At 53.1% G+C, this 18,084-nt stretch overlaps 1 protein-coding gene across 3 annotated transcripts; it reads right to left on the bottom strand.

The window, feature by feature from the left end:
* Window positions 1-8,980: 8,980 nt before the first annotated feature.
* Window positions 8,981-16,341, bottom strand: MAVS (mitochondrial antiviral signaling protein). 3 transcript variants are annotated; one of them, XM_039724188.1, is made up of 7 exons: window positions 16,284-16,341; window positions 15,586-15,715; window positions 15,295-15,475; window positions 14,755-14,972; window positions 13,808-14,381; window positions 12,389-12,540; window positions 8,981-11,949 (listed from the first exon to the last, which is right to left on the bottom strand). In XM_039724188.1, exons 2-7 carry the CDS (start codon window positions 15,700-15,702, stop codon window positions 11,290-11,292), a joined length of 1,902 nt encoding a protein of 633 aa, XP_039580122.1. In that variant the 5' UTR covers window positions 15,703-15,715; window positions 16,284-16,341; the 3' UTR covers window positions 8,981-11,289. The 3 variants fall into 3 exon arrangements, with proteins under 3 accessions (XP_039580122.1, XP_039580106.1, XP_039580116.1); XM_039724172.1 differs by lacking the exon at window positions 16,284-16,341 and adding an exon at window positions 15,851-16,238; XM_039724182.1 differs by lacking the exon at window positions 16,284-16,341 and adding an exon at window positions 15,901-16,238.
* Window positions 16,342-18,084: the final 1,743 nt, after the last annotated feature.

Below are 18,084 nucleotides of genomic sequence, written 5' to 3'. Positions count from 1 at the left end.
GAGGGAGCAGGAGCAATCCAAGGACTTTTACACAGGCAGATAGTGGTAAGGCAAAAGGGAAAGGTTTTAAACTATAAGGAGACATTTAAATATTAGGAAGAAATTCTTCCCTGTCAGGATGGGCAGGCCCTGGCACAGCTGCCCAGAGAAGCTGTGGCTGCCCCTGGATCTCTGGAAGTGCCCAAGGCCAGGCTGGACAGGGCTTGGAGCCACCTGGGATGGTGGGAAGTATCCCTGTATCCAAGGCAGGGGGACTGGAAGCAGGACTTTTAAGGTCCCATCCCCCCCAAACCATTCCATGATTCTATGATTTCTGGAATGTATTTGTTCCTGTCAGAACATGGCATTTGATTTTTACATTCTGAAATCCACTGGGTTTTTTTTAAAGCATCCCCACCATTGCATTTAGACAATCTTCCCTCACATTCCCTCTGCCAGGCTACACAGGGGTAAAAATGAGGAGAGGGCAGAGGCTGGGGACTCAGAGATGGCCTCAGATGGGCAGCAGGAAAGACAAACATCCAAAACCTCGGTGCTCTGAAGCCACGTGCCTGAAAATGCCACAAGGGCTGCTCCATCACAGGCTCACAGGCTCCCACTTCCCAGCACTCAGCTGGCAGCACATGCACAGCTTCAGGAAAAGAACATATTTGTTTTAAAGTTGCTAGTGAAGCTCACAAACTCCTACACTCAGCAATACAAACCTTCCAGATTTCAGGGCAAACACCAACTGGGTCCAGCAGTTTAGGCAGCTTTCCTGGTCATAAAAAAACAGAGCAGCTCCTTGGAAATTTCATCCCAAACCCAGTACCATCAAGATCTTTGGGTTTTTATCATACATAAATTTAGTTTTTATTTGGGCAGAACATTAGGCATGGAGTTAAACCACACCAGTTACCCACTACCTGTCTCACCAGGAGCAGGAAAACAGGAATGATGCCAGCAGAGCTGGGAGTAACTGCAGCCAGGCTGGGCTCAGGGGTCACTCTCACCACTCAGCACTGGCCCTAAAAAGCAAATCCAACCCCCTGAGGTGGGACACAACTTCTGAGCAGAGCTGGCTCACACCTCCCTGCAGCACCAACTGGAAAAGCTCCACGCTGAGCAGCTGGTGCTCTCCATCTGCCAGCAGCTCAGCTGTACCTTCCCGAGTCACCAGGGAGAAATTCAAAAAGACAGACTATTAAGGTAATTATCTTACCCCAAACGACTGTTAATTATGGGGCCCTCATTATATACATCCCAGCCACAGGTTAAGAATCCAAGGAAGAAGCATGTCAGCTCAAAATTAAGGACTTATTTCCCAGGCTGTGAAGGATTCCCTATGCAGTAACACCTGTTGGAGAACTCAATCCTTTTCAGGGACAAAACTTCCCTATAAACCCGTTTTTGTAGGAAAGGGGAATGGCACACAAATGAGAGGAGGAAACTATTCCAAGGACATGAGGAACTGGGCATTTTTTCCTGAGACTTACAGGAACATGCAGGGCAGCAACAGCTCTTCCATGTCTGAGAACTAGAAAAATCCAAGGGAGGGAGGAGGAAGCTCTCCTGGATCAACGCCATCACCATCTGCCACCAAGATTTCTCCTAAAACGCTGATTTTTTTTTTTCCCCAGCAGATGAAAGCCATCCAGAGATTTCTCCCTTTTAAGCCTCTGAAGCAATTTTTCCAAGAGAGCTGCTGCAGATCTCGAGGAGCAGCAGGAGAGCTGCTGGCACCCAGGAGCCCTCTGGGCATCCCCGAGGCTGAATTTGCTCAGTCAGAAGGTTCTGCTGGAACAACCAGACACCAGCAGGAGATGCAAACACTGCCTCTCATCACCTCCCCCCTGCTGCTACTTGGAGCTCTGGGTGAGGGAAGAGCTTTGCAAGTCTCCTTTAACAACAGCAAGGATGGCAAATCCCGAGGCTGCACATCACAGCATGGACCTTTGGGTTCTCCTCCTGCCCAGCACCTTTGGGAAGGGTTTAGTTGCTCCTTGGGTGTTTGGGCATTTCCAAGAAAGGCAGGAAATCCTCTGCTCTCAGCTCCAAACCTCCCACAATCTGCCTCTTTACAGAAATTCTGTTGTTTTTTAGAGGATGAAGCCCATTCTCAGCTGGGCAGAGAAGCTGTGGCTGCCTCATTCCTCAAGTGTCCAAGGCCAGGCTGGAACAACTTGTGCTAATGGAAGGTGTCCCTGCCCTTGGCAGGGGGTGGAATCAGATGGTCCTGAAGGTCCCTCCCAACCCAAACCACTGGCCTGACCAAGTTTTGCTTTCCTTGAGCAATTTTAAAAGCAGCTCTCTCTATATATTTTCATATAAACAGCTCTTTGTCTCAAAAACAAACCTTCTTCTCAGGGGCAGATCTATGGATATGCAGCAACAAACAAAAGACTGGTCTGCCAACAGAGTTAAGGGCTCCCAGCTCTGACTAAATAATCCCAGAAAAGCTCCAGGACACTTTGTGTGCCCACAGCAAGAGCTGCCACCCTCCCTTCAAACCCCTTTTGCAGTCAGACTGTAAGATCTTCAGGGCAACAAAAAGAAATTGCCTTTATCTGATATGTAAATTACTTCATAAAATTGGTCACTGTGTAAATAAAAAAGCCCTCAACAGACTTATTCTGGAAGCTGCAGAACTGTCAAGATGAAAGAGGTGATATAATTAAAGATCTCCATGGTGGATTTTCATCACAAAACAAGCAGCTCCAGTTGTATTTCAGAGTGATCCTTAACTTCTGAGCCAATTATATCAGGAGCTAAAAAGATTAGGTGATGATTTAGTTCAGTGTGTGACAGCACCTCTAGGCTTACTCTGAAATATTCAATATTATATTTTAATAGTGTTACACCATGCTGGAAATTTTGCAGCTGAGAAAAAAATGTAATTCATTAGCATTTAATATAAAGTGACACTAAGTCCACATCTCCTCCCATCCCTAAAAACAGGCTCTGATAGGAATTCATATTCCATACACCATTTCAAAACAGATAAGGATATTTAAACATCAAAGCTTAAATTTTGTACTACTAAAGAGGTGACAAAACAGCATTTTATTTTTACCTTTTCTTGGATACTTTGTAAATTGAAAATTTGAAGTCATATATCCATTATGTATTTGCGTGATCCTGACAGAAGATACTAAAAGTTCCAAAAAAGGCATCAGTTGGAGAGAAATAATATTTTCTCAGGGAACAAACAAACAAGCTACAGAAGGGAAAAGCACATTCTGCTCACCAGGGAAATAACCTAAATTCACCTTTGTTGAACACCCCAGGAATTCAGGATGAGCAGGGAGAGAGTGGAGGAAGGGGAAAAGGGGGAAAGCTGATGAACTGAAACGCTGACCTCTTTCTCTCATAAAAAAGATTCATTAAAGAAACATTCCCCTGCTCATTGTGACCATCATCAGGTTTCTGCCTGGCACTTCACTGTGGCTGTGTTCGAGGGAAGAGATGAGAATCTTGACTCCATGTTTCAGAAGGCTGAGTTATTATTTTATGATATTATATTAAATTGCTATACTAAAAGAATAGAGAGAAAGGAAAGGATTCAGGAAAGAAAAGGAAAAGGAAAAGGAAATCTTGTGACTGCTCACAGCCTCGACACAGATGGCTGTCATTGGTCATCAACTAAAAACAATTTCACATGCTGGGTAAACAATTCTTCAAATCACATTCCAAAGCAGCAAAACATGGAGAAGCTGAAGCTTCCCAGCTTTTCAAGAGAAAAGATCCTAGCAAAAGGATTTTTCATAAAATATGTGTATGACACTTCACCCTGCCCACAGCTCCCGTAAGAACCATGATGGGAATATCCTCATTATTCATCTGGGATATTCCCAGTCCAGTTTTTAAGTACGGATTTCAATAGTGGCACTGATAATTCAGTACCAGAAGGGAATTTTCCTGTACTGATAAAGTTTTTGTGTATGACATGTCTGCCTGCACCAATAACCCTGTCAGACTCCCCTTCCCAATGTAACACTCCAAAGCTTCAGCAAATCTCCACTTTGTGTTTTCAGGGACACTCCTCAGCTCCTTCTGAGAGCAACAGTGCCCTTGACTTCTCCCTCTTCTGCCAGGGCACACAGAAAATCCCAGTCTGCAGTAAAGCCCCTCGAGTGCACCAGGAAACATTCCACAGAATCTTTCAGGCTGGAAAAGACCTCCAAGATCAATTCCAACTGTTAACACAGCACTGACACCTTCACCCCTAATCCATGTCCCCAAGCACCACTCCCACATGGCTTTCAAAGAGGGATTTTAAATTCCCAGGGAATTTAAAAGCCCAAGGTGCATGAAGGCACACAGCTGGCATCCTGGGTGCAGAATTTATTGCAGATCTATCCCAAATCCAGTCCTGTTCCCTGCTCTCTGCAGTGAGACAGCCCTGACTGTTCACTACAGGCTCAGAGGGCCGAGGAGGAGGGAAGATCACAGGCAGAAATCCTTTCATTCCTGGGGAAGTGGGGCTCATCTGCCAGCACAGCCAGGCAAGACAAGCCTCAAGGTCACCCAGCTCGTTTGCCACATGCCAGCAGCAGACAAGTGGGAGCTAAATGAGATATTTTTGATCCCACACCCATTAAGTGCTTTCCTTTCATTTTGGCTTGAGGCTTCCTTAAGGTGGGAGGGAGCATTTTAACTGCAAAATATGAATGATTGTCACATCAGGCACTGTCCCTGCTAAGAGACTCACCTGTTTCTAGCACATTTCTCTTCCACTTATCACTAGAATAATTTAGGAAAGTCAGACTACACTGTAATCCCAAATCCCACCATGCTGCCCTTCCAGACTCGATCCAAACCCTTTTTTTGAAAGCTGCCTGTTTGCCTTAAAGCATCCCATGCCAACTTTAATCCACATTTTCCAGAGAAGACACAGAAACTGCCCCAAGCAAGGCAAAGGAGAATCACCACCTAATGCAGAGCTCTGAGTCCTCCCTCATTTTCATAACAGAGATCTCCCTCACGTCCCTGCAGCCTTTTAACAAGTCTCTAATTAACAACCTCACAGTCCTCTATTCCTATTTTTCACACCGAGGGCAGAAGGGAAGCTGCCTTTTTTCACCAGCAACCAAAAAAAGGAGCAGGAACACTCTTGAAACTTGCCATAAATATGGTAACAACAATGTCTCAGCACTGCCAGTCTCAGCTGAGATGCAGCAGAATCCTGATCCCTGTTTTCAGCCCAGATTCCTTGCTCACACCTTGCTGTGCAGGTACCAAGGAATTACACAGAAGCTGTTTCATTTTCAGGGCGTGACAATTTCCTTCCAGGAGAAAGGACTCCAGCAAAAGTCAAGGAATAATCTCTTGGTTATTCCTCAAATATGGCTGAAGTCAGGGACAGCCACGGCACCTGCACAGCAGCTCCTGCTGCTCCCAAAATGAAGGCTGCCATCCATTTTGCTGTTTCCAGCAGGACATTTACAAACATGGTTCTACGGATTTTTTTTTTTCCCTTAGAAAGCTGGTTTGATCTGTATCCAGCTCCTGCCAAACCTGCTGGGTTCTTCCTCCCAAAATTTAAACTATTGCCTCTGCTTCCACAGTTACCAGTCCAGCCCCACAACCTCAAATCCTGGTCTCTCCACCTGTGCTGCCGTGCCCCCTTCCTCACCCTCTGCCACCAGGTGCTTTCCCTTCCTTCCCACCCGAGGTCCCCAATTTTGGAACCCCAGCATCTGCCACAGCCCCATCCCATGTCCTGCCCCACCAGGCAGGTGTCACCTCACCCTAAACCTCCTAAAGCTTTGGAATTCAGCCTGTCCCACCCTTCAGCCCAACCTGCTGATCCCACGTCCCTGTCCCAGTGTGTCCCCACTGCGCTGTCCCCAAACCAGCCATGCCATCACCCCACAGTGCTGTTCCCAAGCTAATGATGCTGGACAATTACCACCCCACCGTGTCCCTCCGTGCTGTCCCCAGACCACGCTGGACAAGTCACCCCTGCCCCGTGTCCCCATGGTGTTCCAAACTGGGCATGCTGTCCCCATGCCACCACCCCACTCCCAGACCACGCTGGACAAGTCACCCCTGCCCCGTGTCCCCATGGTGTTCCAAACTGGGCATGCAGTCCCCATGCCGCCACCCCACCGTGCTGTCCCCAAACCATCCGTGCTGTGCCCATGCCATCACCCCACCGTGCTGTCCCCAACCTAGCCATGCTGTGCCCATGCCACCACCCCACCGTGCTGTCCCCAAACCATCCGTGCTGTGCCCATGCCACCACCCCACCGTGTCCCCGCCGTGCTGTCCCCAAACCAGCCGTGCCATCGCCCCATAGAGCTGTTCCCAGGCTGATGATGCTGTACAAGTCCTCACCCCGCCGTGTCCCTCCGTGCTGTCCCGGTGTCCCCACCCCTCCCCGCTGTCGCCCCCGGCCCCACCTCCCCTGGCCACGCCCCTTCAGCCACACCCATCTCAGCCCCGCCCACCCAGCCCCGCCCACCTGGCTCATTACCATAAGCCCCGCCCCTGCCCATCCCCTGAGCCCGCCACCGCCGCAGCCACCGCCCCCGGCGCGCCTGCGCCGCACGGCCCCGCGGGGCGGGACACCCCGTGAGGCGGCCGCCAATCCGCGCCCCCCGCGGCGCAGAGCGACAGGAGGATGCGCCAATGGGAGGCCGGTGTTGCGCGGCAGAGGGGAGCCGGGCCCGCCTCCTGCTCTCGGCCATGTAGAGTGACAAGCGCGGCTGCCCAATCAAAAGCGGGCGCTCGGGTGAGGCGGGTCGATATGCGGCAGCTCTGGCCTATGGGCTTCCTCTGGGCCGAGATTGACACGGCAGCCGCCCAATGACCGAGAGAGCTGTCCGGGTGGGGCGGGAGAAGGCACGGTGATTGACAGCTGGGTAACTATGGCAACGCGGGGGGCCGAAGGGAAGAACCGCAGTAGGCTCGGCTGGGCTGGGGCGCGCGGAGGGGCTTAATTTGAATATGATTTGCATATGCAGATGACGATGCATGTAGACGTGGGGCGCTCTGCAACCCACCATGGCGGGCCTGAACGGACCTTAAAAACCACCTCGTTCCACCCCTGCCGTGGCAGGGACACCTTCAATATTCCAGGGTGCTCCAAGCCCCATCCAGCCTGGCCTGGGACACTTCCAGGGATCCAGGGGCAGCCACAGCTTCTCTGGGCACCCTGTGCCAGGGCCTGCCCACCCTCACAGGGAAGAATTTCCTGCTAAGATCTTACAATCCTCAGCTCTCCTTTACACTCCCACACAATTCCAGTGTGGATACATCCCTGGTCTTTAAACCCTGATCCCGCGTTTATCAACAAGCACAGCAGGAAAACCCCTGGTGGCGGAAAAATTGAGGCAACCACGAAGAGGGGTGTGAGCAACAACCATCAGGATGAAAATTTAAAAGACAAACACAGACTGCCAGCCTAGAGGATGCCATGACAGCTCCCGTAGTGGAGATTCCCGTGTGGAATGTTAATTGTTGTCTGTCACGCCAAGCCCCGGTGAGCCAGGGTGCTCCTCACCTGCCCCGAGGTAATCCCAGCTCACCACAATTAAGGCATTAATTCGATACCTGAAGGATCAGCCACCAACATTCCACAAAGGCATGATCATTTTTCCATGAAAATTTGCTGAATCCTGGCTGCCAGAGTGAAAATGGGGACAAAGGGATTGGTCAAATTCAGTTGGTGTATTTTAATATCCTGTAGAGGAATGGATAAATGGGGTTGGCAGCGACAGGAGATAGAGGATGAGCTCTCTGAACACAAATAATCTCCTTCAGAGCAGCGTCGCTTTCATTTGGGTAAAAAAAGGAACTGGCTGAGCTGCCTGAAGCTGCTCTTTGAGTATTTCCAGCCCCTGCTGACTGTGTTTGACACACCTGGGCTGTAACAGCTGGAGCTGGGAAAGCAGAAGGTGAGGGAAGCTCGTGCCTCAGCTTTGGCACAGAGCAGAGCCCTTGGGAGCATGGAGAGGGCACAGGAAAGGGCTGTTCCCTCCCAAAAGCTTCCTGTTTGTCCCCACACAGCACACAGGGTGCTTTAAGGATGTTGGTGCCTCTGCTCTGCAGGTCAGGGCTGCTCAGGGCACAAGAAGAGAGGAGCAGCACCTCCAGAGCTGAGCCCTGAGTGGCTAAGGCAGCCCAGCATGGAAAAGGTGCCCGTTTTCTGGGCAGGATCCCAGCACAGAGTTCGAGCAGAAAACCTGGATGATGAACAAAGCAGCATCCTGGCCTGGGTGGGTACCAAGCTCAGCACACATCTGTGCACTGTGTCCACCTGGCTACACCCAGCCCCTTCTCCTCCAGCCTCAGCTCCTTGTGGATCTGTTTCACCCTTCAAGTCTGCAACACTTTGCAGATGATTGGTGCATTTCTCCTCACAGAACTGGTCTGGGCAAAGAGTTTGTGGTAATTAGGAGGCCAGCCCCATCCCTAGTGGGTTACAGCTGTGAAAAGCAGGTGACCAGCACTGAGAGTAATGAGAAAGAGAGTGCTGAGGTGTACTGCCCACTCACACAGGGAGCAGAGGGCACACAGGGGCACTGCATGAACGTGAGGGGTATAAAAGGTTGGGCTAAAGAACAAGAAGAGCAGGTGCATGCAGCTTTCTGAAGTGCCATGGTGTGACTGTGTGTGGGTGAATGCTTAAAGCCTTCTGAAATTGCACGGTGACACTCTGTATTGTGGCTGTGAATGTACTGCAAGAGTTCAGTTCCTCTTTGGTGACAACACCCTGACTTGTGCAGCTCAGCTGTTTGCTGCCTCAGGAACCATCTTCCCTGTTTTTATCCTGGACATCCTACAACCAACAGGAAGACCTGCCATGGTGGGCATCCTCTGGACCAGGTCCTGTGTTGCTCCAAAATGAGGTCTGGAGGCTGTCCCTGAACCCTGTCACCTCTTCCTGACACCAATGGCCTCAGTGTCACTGCCAACAGAGCCCTTCAGAGCATTTCCTCCAGGCACAGCATCATCGACCTCCAGCTCTTTGTCCCACAAATCACAACAAGTCAAGTGTGAAGCATCAAACCAATTTATTATAGTTAGTAAAAGGCTTTTTAGCCTGTTAGTAAAAGATGTGCTGGGACACAGCTCCCTCCTGCACCATCTCCTGCCAATGAGGCTTTAAAGTGCTACGTAACAACTGTGAAAATCCTGGCACTTCACAGCAGCAATCCGAATGTGCTTTCCCCAGGCTGAGGTGGTGACAAACCAGCTGTTTCACAAGAGAAATCCGACATGAAAAGGCAAAGCGTACAAGCTGTTGCTTAAATGTATGGAAAAACATGGGAAGAATCTCACAGGCAAGAAAAGCATCAGAGAAGAGGGCCTTGGCATGGATGCAGCTGGTTTGGGATCTCATGGATCTGCCCTGAATTACAGCAAGTGTGGAGAAGGCAAGTCCCTTCCTGTGCTGCCTGTCAGGGAGTGATAACCATTTTATCTGTAATGGGAAGAGCAGCCCCACATTCCCTCTCCTGGCAGAGGCTGAGTTTTCACAGGACTGTCCCTTCCTCCTTCAGCACTGAGCAAGGGATGAACACCTCGAGCTCTTCTGGAAAGCAGCCCTGACACACCACAGTCAGCACCTCCCTCCTGCATCTTTGGCTGTCCTTAGTTTTATGGAGGCACTTCTTGGATTTTTGGGCAGAAGGAAACTACTGGGAGGGAGGAGCAGCCATTGAGGGCTGATGGACCTTTCCCACCACAGGCCAAGCTCCAGGTGTGGTGGCTGCACCTTGCAGCCAGGCCCCAGAGGGCTGAGCTCCCTGCCAGCAGGAAGAGCAGATTTTGGGAAGCTGGGCTGATGGCAGGAATTCAGGATGAATAAGTTACTGGACACAGGGGGATGAGGGAAGTGATTCTGCTCCTGTGCTCTCCTCAGGTGAGACCCCACCTGCAGTGCTGTGTCCAACAGAAGGATGTGCAGCTGCTGGATGAGTCCAGAGGAGGCCACAGGACTGAGCCTCTGCTCTGGAGCCAGGCTGGGAGAGTTGGGAGTGCTCAGCCTGGAGAACACTCAGACCTTCCAGCAGCTTCCAGTATCTCAAGGGGCTACAAGAGAGCTGGAGAGGGACTTTGGACAAGGACCTGGAGACAGCACAAAGCGGAACGGCTTCCCACTGTCAGAGGGCAGGGATAGATGGGATACTGGGAAGAAATTCTTCCCTGCAAGGGAGGTGAAACACTCACACAGACTGTCCAGAGCAGCTGTGGCTGCCCCATCCCTGGAAGAGTTCAAGGCCAAGCTGAATGGGCTTGGAGCAACCTGGAGCAATGTAATTGCAGCTGCTGCTGCTTCACTGTATTTTGGAATCACAGAATGGCTGGGGTTGGAAGGGCCATGGGCAGGGACACCTTCCCCAAGAGCAGTCTGTTCCAAGCCCTTTAGGCACTGGAAGGTGCTGCAAGGTCTCCCCATAGCTCAGAGCACCTCAGACTCTGATATGGCCTCCCTGCAGTCACAGCTAATCCTGTTTGTGTCCCAGCCTGGCCAGAAAGTTTCTATACCCCTATCCCATAGCAACAGGAAGGGCAAGAACTCCACCTACCCTTCCAACCAAGCTCCAAAAATCCAGCTTAAAAATCAGACACCCAAGAACCTTTTGTGGGACCAAGGCTCCTTGAAGTTGGCACTGCCTGAAACATTCCTCTTAAAACAGAAACCCCTTTCCCTGGCTGGAGGGGGTGAAATGAGGCTGATCCTTGACAATGCTGGCTAGATGCAGCTCTTTCCTGACCCTCACGTTTATCCCCAGGGTCAGTACTACACAAAGCAATCCCAGAAAGAGCAGCAGAGCCAGAGACACCAAGGCAAACTCAACAGACGTCCAGTGGAGGCTGCTGCACCCACCCTTGGGCACATTTTCAACCCAAGATGAGCAGAGCCAAGAAAATCAGCTCTGCTGTTACAAGATATCTGCACAACCTCTCCTGGCTGCATTGCACAAAGGGACTGGAGGTCACCCTTTGGATCACCAGTATACGTTTCCCTGAGGCTTCCTGGGACCAAACAAGGAAGACATGGAAAATCACCATGAGTGCTTTCCTTTTTGACTCAATAGATCATTTTGGAGCAAGATCTTCTCCTCCAGGGGTGGAGGAAAAGAGAAGGCTACAGCCAAGATGGCTGGGAAATGGGAGGGAATGGACCCAAACCCAACAGCATCATGTACCAAGGCCTCTTCTAGCAGAACCTTCCAGAAAAAGATTTAACAACGCCGCGACTGCCCCCTGCTACTCTTCAGGCTTCAAATGCATTGGCCAAAATCCTGCTGCCAGAGGAATCCCCCTGGCTGTGTCACAGCCGTGGTGTCCCATGCACTATTTCCGCAGCCGGGTGTACACGGCGAATGCCACGGCAGAAATGAGACCGATGGCTGGAAGGATGTACAGCAGGGACAGGCCATTGCTGTCCCCCTTTGGGACTCTGGCCTGAGGTGAGCTGGTGGCAGCGTCACGGCCACTGCCAGGGCTGGAATTCAGGGAGCTTCCAAGGGCACTGACTCCGTCATTGCCGGCTCCAAGATGGACGCTGGGGTGATGATCCACACGGAGCTCGTGGGTGCCCAGGGAGCTGCTGTTCCAGCTCGGAGCAGGACAGGAGTCTCTTCTTGCTCCAGATGCCTCCTTTTCTCTGGGGGCTGCAGGAACTGAGGAGACTCTGGGCAGTGCTGCTCCTGAGCTCAGGCTATCCCTGCTCACCAGGATTGGGTCGCTGCTGAGGCCGAGGCTGCTGCAGGTGGTGGAACAGGGGTTGCTGGGCTCCTGAGAGCTCGGAAATCTGCCAGCCACCTCTGGGCTGCCCTGCGGCGTGGACACAAGGACACCTGGCTTGCTGAGCTCCTCTTCCCTCTCCTCATCACCGTGAGACACCCAGATGCTCGTGGCAGAGCTCACCCGGGATGCTGATCTCCCATCTCTCTCTTCGGAGCCGCCCACCACAGCTGTGCCCAGGGCAGGGTGTGCCGAGGCCGGGAGCACCTTTGGGAGACAAGGAGAGGGGCTGGGTGTCAAGGGAAGCACCCAACAGCCTGGTCTTGGGCACACAGGTCCCACACAAACCCACTTCAACACAGCCTGCATCCACAAGGCTGGGTCACAGGTAACAGGGAGGTGAAGGAGGGAGGGAGGCAGTGAGGAGAGCAGTGGAAAAGAGCACTTGGAAGCCAGGAGACTGGCAAGGCGAGGTGGGGAAATAAGGAGTCAAAGCCCAACAAAGTTTGGCTCCCTTCTCCCATGCTCCACCATACAGCATGTGGATGGGATTTTTTTTCCCACCACCACAGTGGGGGAAAAAAAAATCCCTGAATAAAACTCATCACCAGCTCACAGTGTGACACTGCAACAGAAAATCTCCTAAACGCGGGGAGTGCACAAGGACACAAATGAAATCCAAGTGGCAAGAGGAAAGGTCACCTACTTTCTCCTTCGTTGGCACAGAGGGGGTGCTGCTGGCTGTATTCCCAACAGGCAGTTTCTTCTCTTGCGTAAGAGACTTGACAGAGGTGTCACGGGATGGGAAAGTGTCTCTGGGCACAGGGGTAGCAGCCAGGGTTGTTTCCATCGAAGCACCTGTCACGGAGAAAATAAAGTGTTGTGTAAACCAGGGGCCCTAAAAGGTGAGACTTGCTCTTCCTCAAGGAAGCTGTGACAGCACAGTCCCCAAGCTGAGGGGGTGGCACAGGGAGCAGGACCCAGTGCCCTGGCTCTGCTGTGGCACCCGAGCTTTCCCTGCAGCTGCAGGTAACTCATGCAGGGTGGGCCGCAGGGCTGGGGAGCACCAAGGCAAACTGAGGCTTTTAAGGCTCCTGAAACTCCATGTCCTCCCAGCCAGGAGGTGCTGACCCCACATGGCAGAGGGGAAAGTGCTGGAAGGGCTGGATGTCTTTTTTCCCATTCCAAGACCTTGGTGTGGCCTGAAACTCCATGTCCTCCCAGCCAGGAGGTGCTGACCCCACATGGCAGAGGGGAAAGGGCTGGATGTCTTTTTTCCCACTCCAAGACCTTGGTGTGCAGGACAGGGCTTTATCCTGATTCTATGATCCCCAAAGGTGAGGGATGTAGGAGATGCTGAAATTCCCCCACATGCATACAAAGATCTCTGCAAATTAGGGGGAAGACTTTCACACCCCAAAGCTGCTCCACTGACAAAATTAAAATGCAGATGGATGAGATGACTGTTGTGGGTTCCTTCCAAATGAAACACTCTATTCTAGTCTAGTCTAGTCTAGTCTAGTCTATTCTATTCTGTTCTGTTCCAACCATTCCCCCAGCACTGCCAAGGCCACCATTAACCCATGTCCCCAAATGCCACATCCAAACGTCTTCTAAATCCCTCCAGGGATGGTGACTACCACTGGCCTGGACAGCTTTTTCCAGTGCTTGACAACCTCTTCCAAAAAGAAATTTTCCCTACTATCCAGCCTAAACTTCCCATGGAACAATTTTCCTCTCATCCTGTTGCTTGTTACCTGGAGCAGAGCCCAATTCCCACTTTGCTCCACCCTCCCAATTTTCCCTACTATCCAGCCTAAACTTCCCATGGAACAATTTTCCTCTCATCCTGTTGCTCGCTACCTGGAGCAGAGCCCAATTCCCACCTTGCTCCACCCTCCCATCAGGAAGTTGCAGAGAGTGAGAAGGTCTCCCCCAAACCTCCTTTTCTCCAGACTGAGCTCTCCCAGCTTCCTGAGCTGCTCCTCATCTGACATGCTCTGGAGCCCTCCCAGCCCCATTCCCATCTCTGGACATGCATCCCAGTTTCTTTCTGGCAGTGAAACTCTCAGCAGCACCTCCTGCTCCCTAGTGGCTGCCTGGTTCTGCCAGGAGGAAAACCCACCTGCACTCCCTGGGTGTTCCGGCAGCATCCCGACCCGCTTCCTCTCCACATCAAACTGCTCCTGTATGAGCAGGGGGCTGCGCACATCCACGAAGCTGCCCGTGGGCTCACCATGCCCAGAGCTTGGCACAGGCTGCTTTTTTGGCACTGAGTTTGGGGGCTGCTGCCCCACACCACGAGTGGCCCCCTCCAGCCCCGGCGGTGACTCCGTGGAGACATCCGAGCTCTCTTCGGGCTCGTTCCTGGGCTGCCCAGGGCTGTGAGTGGCACCTGCATCCCTCGACGGAACAGACCTGCCCAGGGCCAGGCCGGGCGTGCCGCGGTGCAGGTGGTTGGCATTCCCAAAAAACCCGTTGTCCACGCACACGGGCCGGCGGCTCAGCCAGTCCCGGCCCTGCTCCGGGGACACGGCTGGTGGCACGGCCACCTCTGGTGTCCCCACTGGCACCGGCACGGCCCCGGAGGGACGCGAGGGATTCCCCTCTCCGCTGTGCCCACCGCTCGCTCCGACAGGGACTGTGCTCCCAGCTGGAACTGGCTGGGGAGTCTCTTGCTCTGGGAGTTTTTTGGGGAGCTGGAAGGAAATGAGTTGTGTTAAATCACTGGGATGAGGGGGTTTGGGACCACGGGGGTGTCCCAAGCCCTGAGCAGTGACCCCTGAGAGGTTATGAAGGGGCTCTGGGGTCTCTCCTTGGGACCCACCCAAGGGTTGGGGGGTGTGGAGAGAAGCCTGGACTGGCAAAGCAGACCCTGCATGCCCCCCATGGAGGGAGACAGGAGAGGGAGCAGATACAGGGCCAAGTATCAGCTGTAAGCTCCAGATGCAGCAGACATCAGCAGCACATCAGGCTCCCTGAAGGAGCCTGGCCCCACCACAGGCTCCCCACACCCAACCAAAAGGTCCAAAAGGGATCTTTGTGTCCCTATCCAACACGTGCCCTGCTCACCGATTCCTGCACAGGGAGTCTGGCCTCCAGGCCCGTGCTCGTGGGGCTGGCAGCACTGGGCAGCACAGGTGGGTGGTCACCAGTGGCCGGGTCTCGGCGTGGCTGCCCAGCCAGAGGGGCAGGATTTGGCCCCAAGGATGGTGTCTGGGCACTGATGGGGGAGACAGGGGGATGGGCATCACTGGGAAGGGAGGAGGGAGCAGCAGGAGCTGAGGAACCTGGAAGAGACAAGCGGATCACTGTGGGAAAAACTGAGGGTAAGTGTGGGGCTGAGGCAGCCCTGTGTGTGTGTGTCCCTGCTCTGTCCCCACATCAGCCAAGCCCACAGCACCCCTTTGTTCATCTTTCCATCTTCCCTCAGCCCGCCACCAACCCAAGCACCTTCAAACATGGACCTGTCATCCTCAGACATGTCACCACAGTGAAGGACATCACAGACACTTCCAGCACCATGGGAATCCAAGGCAGGCACAGAGACAACTTCATGCCCCCACCTCCAGCACCCCACAGGGCACACCCAGGAAGGATGAGGCTACATACGAGGTCGAGGCTGCCAGGCATCATAGACTTCCTGCAGCTCATCAGCCAAGTGTCCTGCGTTGTTCTGGTGCAGTGCCTGGATGAGATCCTGCACCCAGCCCTTCCGGCACCTCAGGTGCTGATAGAACCTAAACACAGCTGCCTGGTTGCCCCGTGTTTCCTCCCGGGCAAGGAGTTCATCCTAGGAAAAACACACAGGGTATCTAAGAGAGGGTCTGGCTTAGAGGTAAGACAGCTCTATGTTGGCATTGGGGAAGGAGCCCAGCACAGCTCAGGAAAAGAGGAAATTACTCTGTCAGAATCGACCAGGCAGGTCAGGGAATCGGCCAGCGACGCCACTCGGATAGTGCCGAACTTCTTGAGGTTTCTCGTAATGTGGGTGTACACTTTGTCCTCAGCCAAACCCATCGTGGCTCAGCACCTGCGGAGGGACAGAGACTCCGGGTGAGCAGAGGCTGCTGGTAAACCTCGGCTGTCTCCAGAAGCCCGGGCAGGCACCGTGCCCGGGCACAGACACTGCAATGAGACAGGGGAAATCCTGTCGGAAAACACGCACAGAGAATTCATCTGGGTTTAAGTTCAACGCTCGGCTTCACTTCCACAAACCTCGCTTCTTTCTCCCATCGCCCACGCCGTGTTTATTCCCACCCTGCCAGTTTGGATTCCGCCGGCAGGGCTGGGGGCAGGGTCACCACAGCCGACAGGGAAAAAACAGGCGGCACGGCCAAGACAAGCGCCAGAGGCCGCGGCGGGAATCCCGCACAAGCAATGGAAAAGCCAAAGGGGAAGGCGCAGGGCTCCCTCCCACAGGGAGCAGCGGCCCGCAGGCCGCGACGCGGCTCTGCGCGCCCTCTCGGCGGGGCCCCCCCGCCCTCAGCGCGACCTTCAGCCCCCGGGGGAGCTCCGGGAGGTTCCCCGCCCGCAGATCCGCCAAGCAGGGCGGCCGGCGGCCCTCCCCGCCGCCCTCACGGCCCCGGAGGGCCCCTCACCTGCGCCCGCCGCCGCCGCGCGCCCGGCACCGCTAGGGAGCCGCCCCCCTGCGTCGCGGCGGCCGCTGATTGGCTGTGGAGCGCGCCCGTCACGGTGATTGACAGGGAGTGATTGACAGGGGGTGTGGCCGGTTCCGGGTCCCTCAGGACAGCGGGGACAGGGACAGGAGGTGAGGGGACAGGAGCGACCCTCCTGTGAGGAGACTGCGAGGGACAGGGACATCCATCCTGTGAGGAGACTGCGAGGGACAGGAGTGACTCTCCTGCCAGGAAACTCTGCAAAGGGACAGGGGCATCCCTCCTGCCGGGATTCTCTGTGGGAGCAGGGCCTGGTCACTCTGGAGAAGAGAAGACTGAGAGACCATCTCACCAATCCGTATAAATATCTCCAGGATGCTTCCAGACTCTTTCCAGCGGTGCCCAGCGACAGCACAAGGATTAAAGGCCACAAAAACCCACAAAAAGCTTCACCCCAATATGACAAAGAATTTCTTTCTGCTGGGGGTGGCGGAGCACTGGAACAGCCGCCCAGGGAGGCCCTGGAGTTTCCCTCTCTGGGGACATTCCAAACCCACCTGGACACATTCCTGTGTCACCTGCTCTGGGTGGCACTGCCTGGACAGGGGGTTGGAGTGGATGATTTTTAGAGGTCTCTTTGACCCTCAGCATTCTGTGATTCTGGGATCTGGACCTGTTCAGCCTCGAGAGCAGACATGTGAGAGGAGACCTCATTAATTGTAAAAACACCTAAAGGTGGCGTGCCAAAAGGATGGGCCAGGCTCTGCTTCGTGGTGCCCAGCAATGGGACAAGAGCCAAATGCAGAAACTGATGGAAGTTCCACCTGGATATGAGGAACGTGGCCTTTCATGCGAGCACTGGCACAGTTTGTCCAGAAAAGCCTCATCCCTGGAAGTGTCTGAGGCCACAGGTGATGGAGCAGCCTGGGACAGTGGAAAGTTGTCCCTGCTCATGGCAGGGAGTGGAACCAGATGGTCTTTAAGCTCCCTTCCTACCCAAAGCATCCTGTGATTGTAATTAATTGAAGCCAGCTTTTCTCATTCTAAATTATAAAAAAGAATCATTTTTCTGGGTTGTCTCTAATTAAGAAAAGATCTTTTTGGTGATCAAAACTTACCTCATGGAAAAAAAAAAAAAAAAAAGAAGCCACTCAGTTTCAGCCAGTAATTTCTGGTCACAGAATCACAGAATCATACAATAAAGATAATTGAATCATAGAATCACAGAATGTTAAAGGTTTGGAAGGGACTTTAAGGATTATCCCAAGTCGTCCTGCCACAGGCAGGGAGAATTAGACCAGGTTCCTCAAGGCCTTATCCCAGCTGGCTTTGAAAACTTCCAGCGTTTGGGCACCCACAACTTCCCTGGGCAAACCTGTTCCTGTTCTCACCATGGTCACGCCAGCTGGCTTTGAAAACTTCCAGCGTTTGGGCACCCCACAACTTCCCTGGGCAACCTGTTCCTGTTCTCACCATGGTCACAGGAAAAAATTTCCTCCTGATATCCAATATAAATTCCCCATTTTCCAACTTTTACTCATTATTCCTTGTCCTGCCTCCACAGCTCCTCCCTAAAAGCCCCTCTCCGGCATTCCCGTAGTACCCCACCAAAACGTTTTGTTTGTAATTAAGTCCTTAATTAATAGTTGATTTATTTGTTAATTAACAGTTAATTAATTAATTTCCCGCTCCGGAATTTTGGGGCGCGGGGTCGGGGGCGCGGTGCCGCCTCCGCGCCACCAGGTGGCAGCACCTCCACGCGCCGGGGGCCCGCCTGGCCACG

This window comes from Passer montanus, unplaced genomic scaffold (genome assembly GCF_014805655.1).
Source record: "Passer montanus isolate IOZ18808 unplaced genomic scaffold, ASM1480565v1 scaffold109, whole genome shotgun sequence".
Classification (NCBI taxonomy): Eukaryota; Metazoa; Chordata; class Aves; order Passeriformes; family Passeridae; genus Passer; species Passer montanus.
This window is presented reverse-complemented; position numbering and strand designations above follow the sequence as displayed.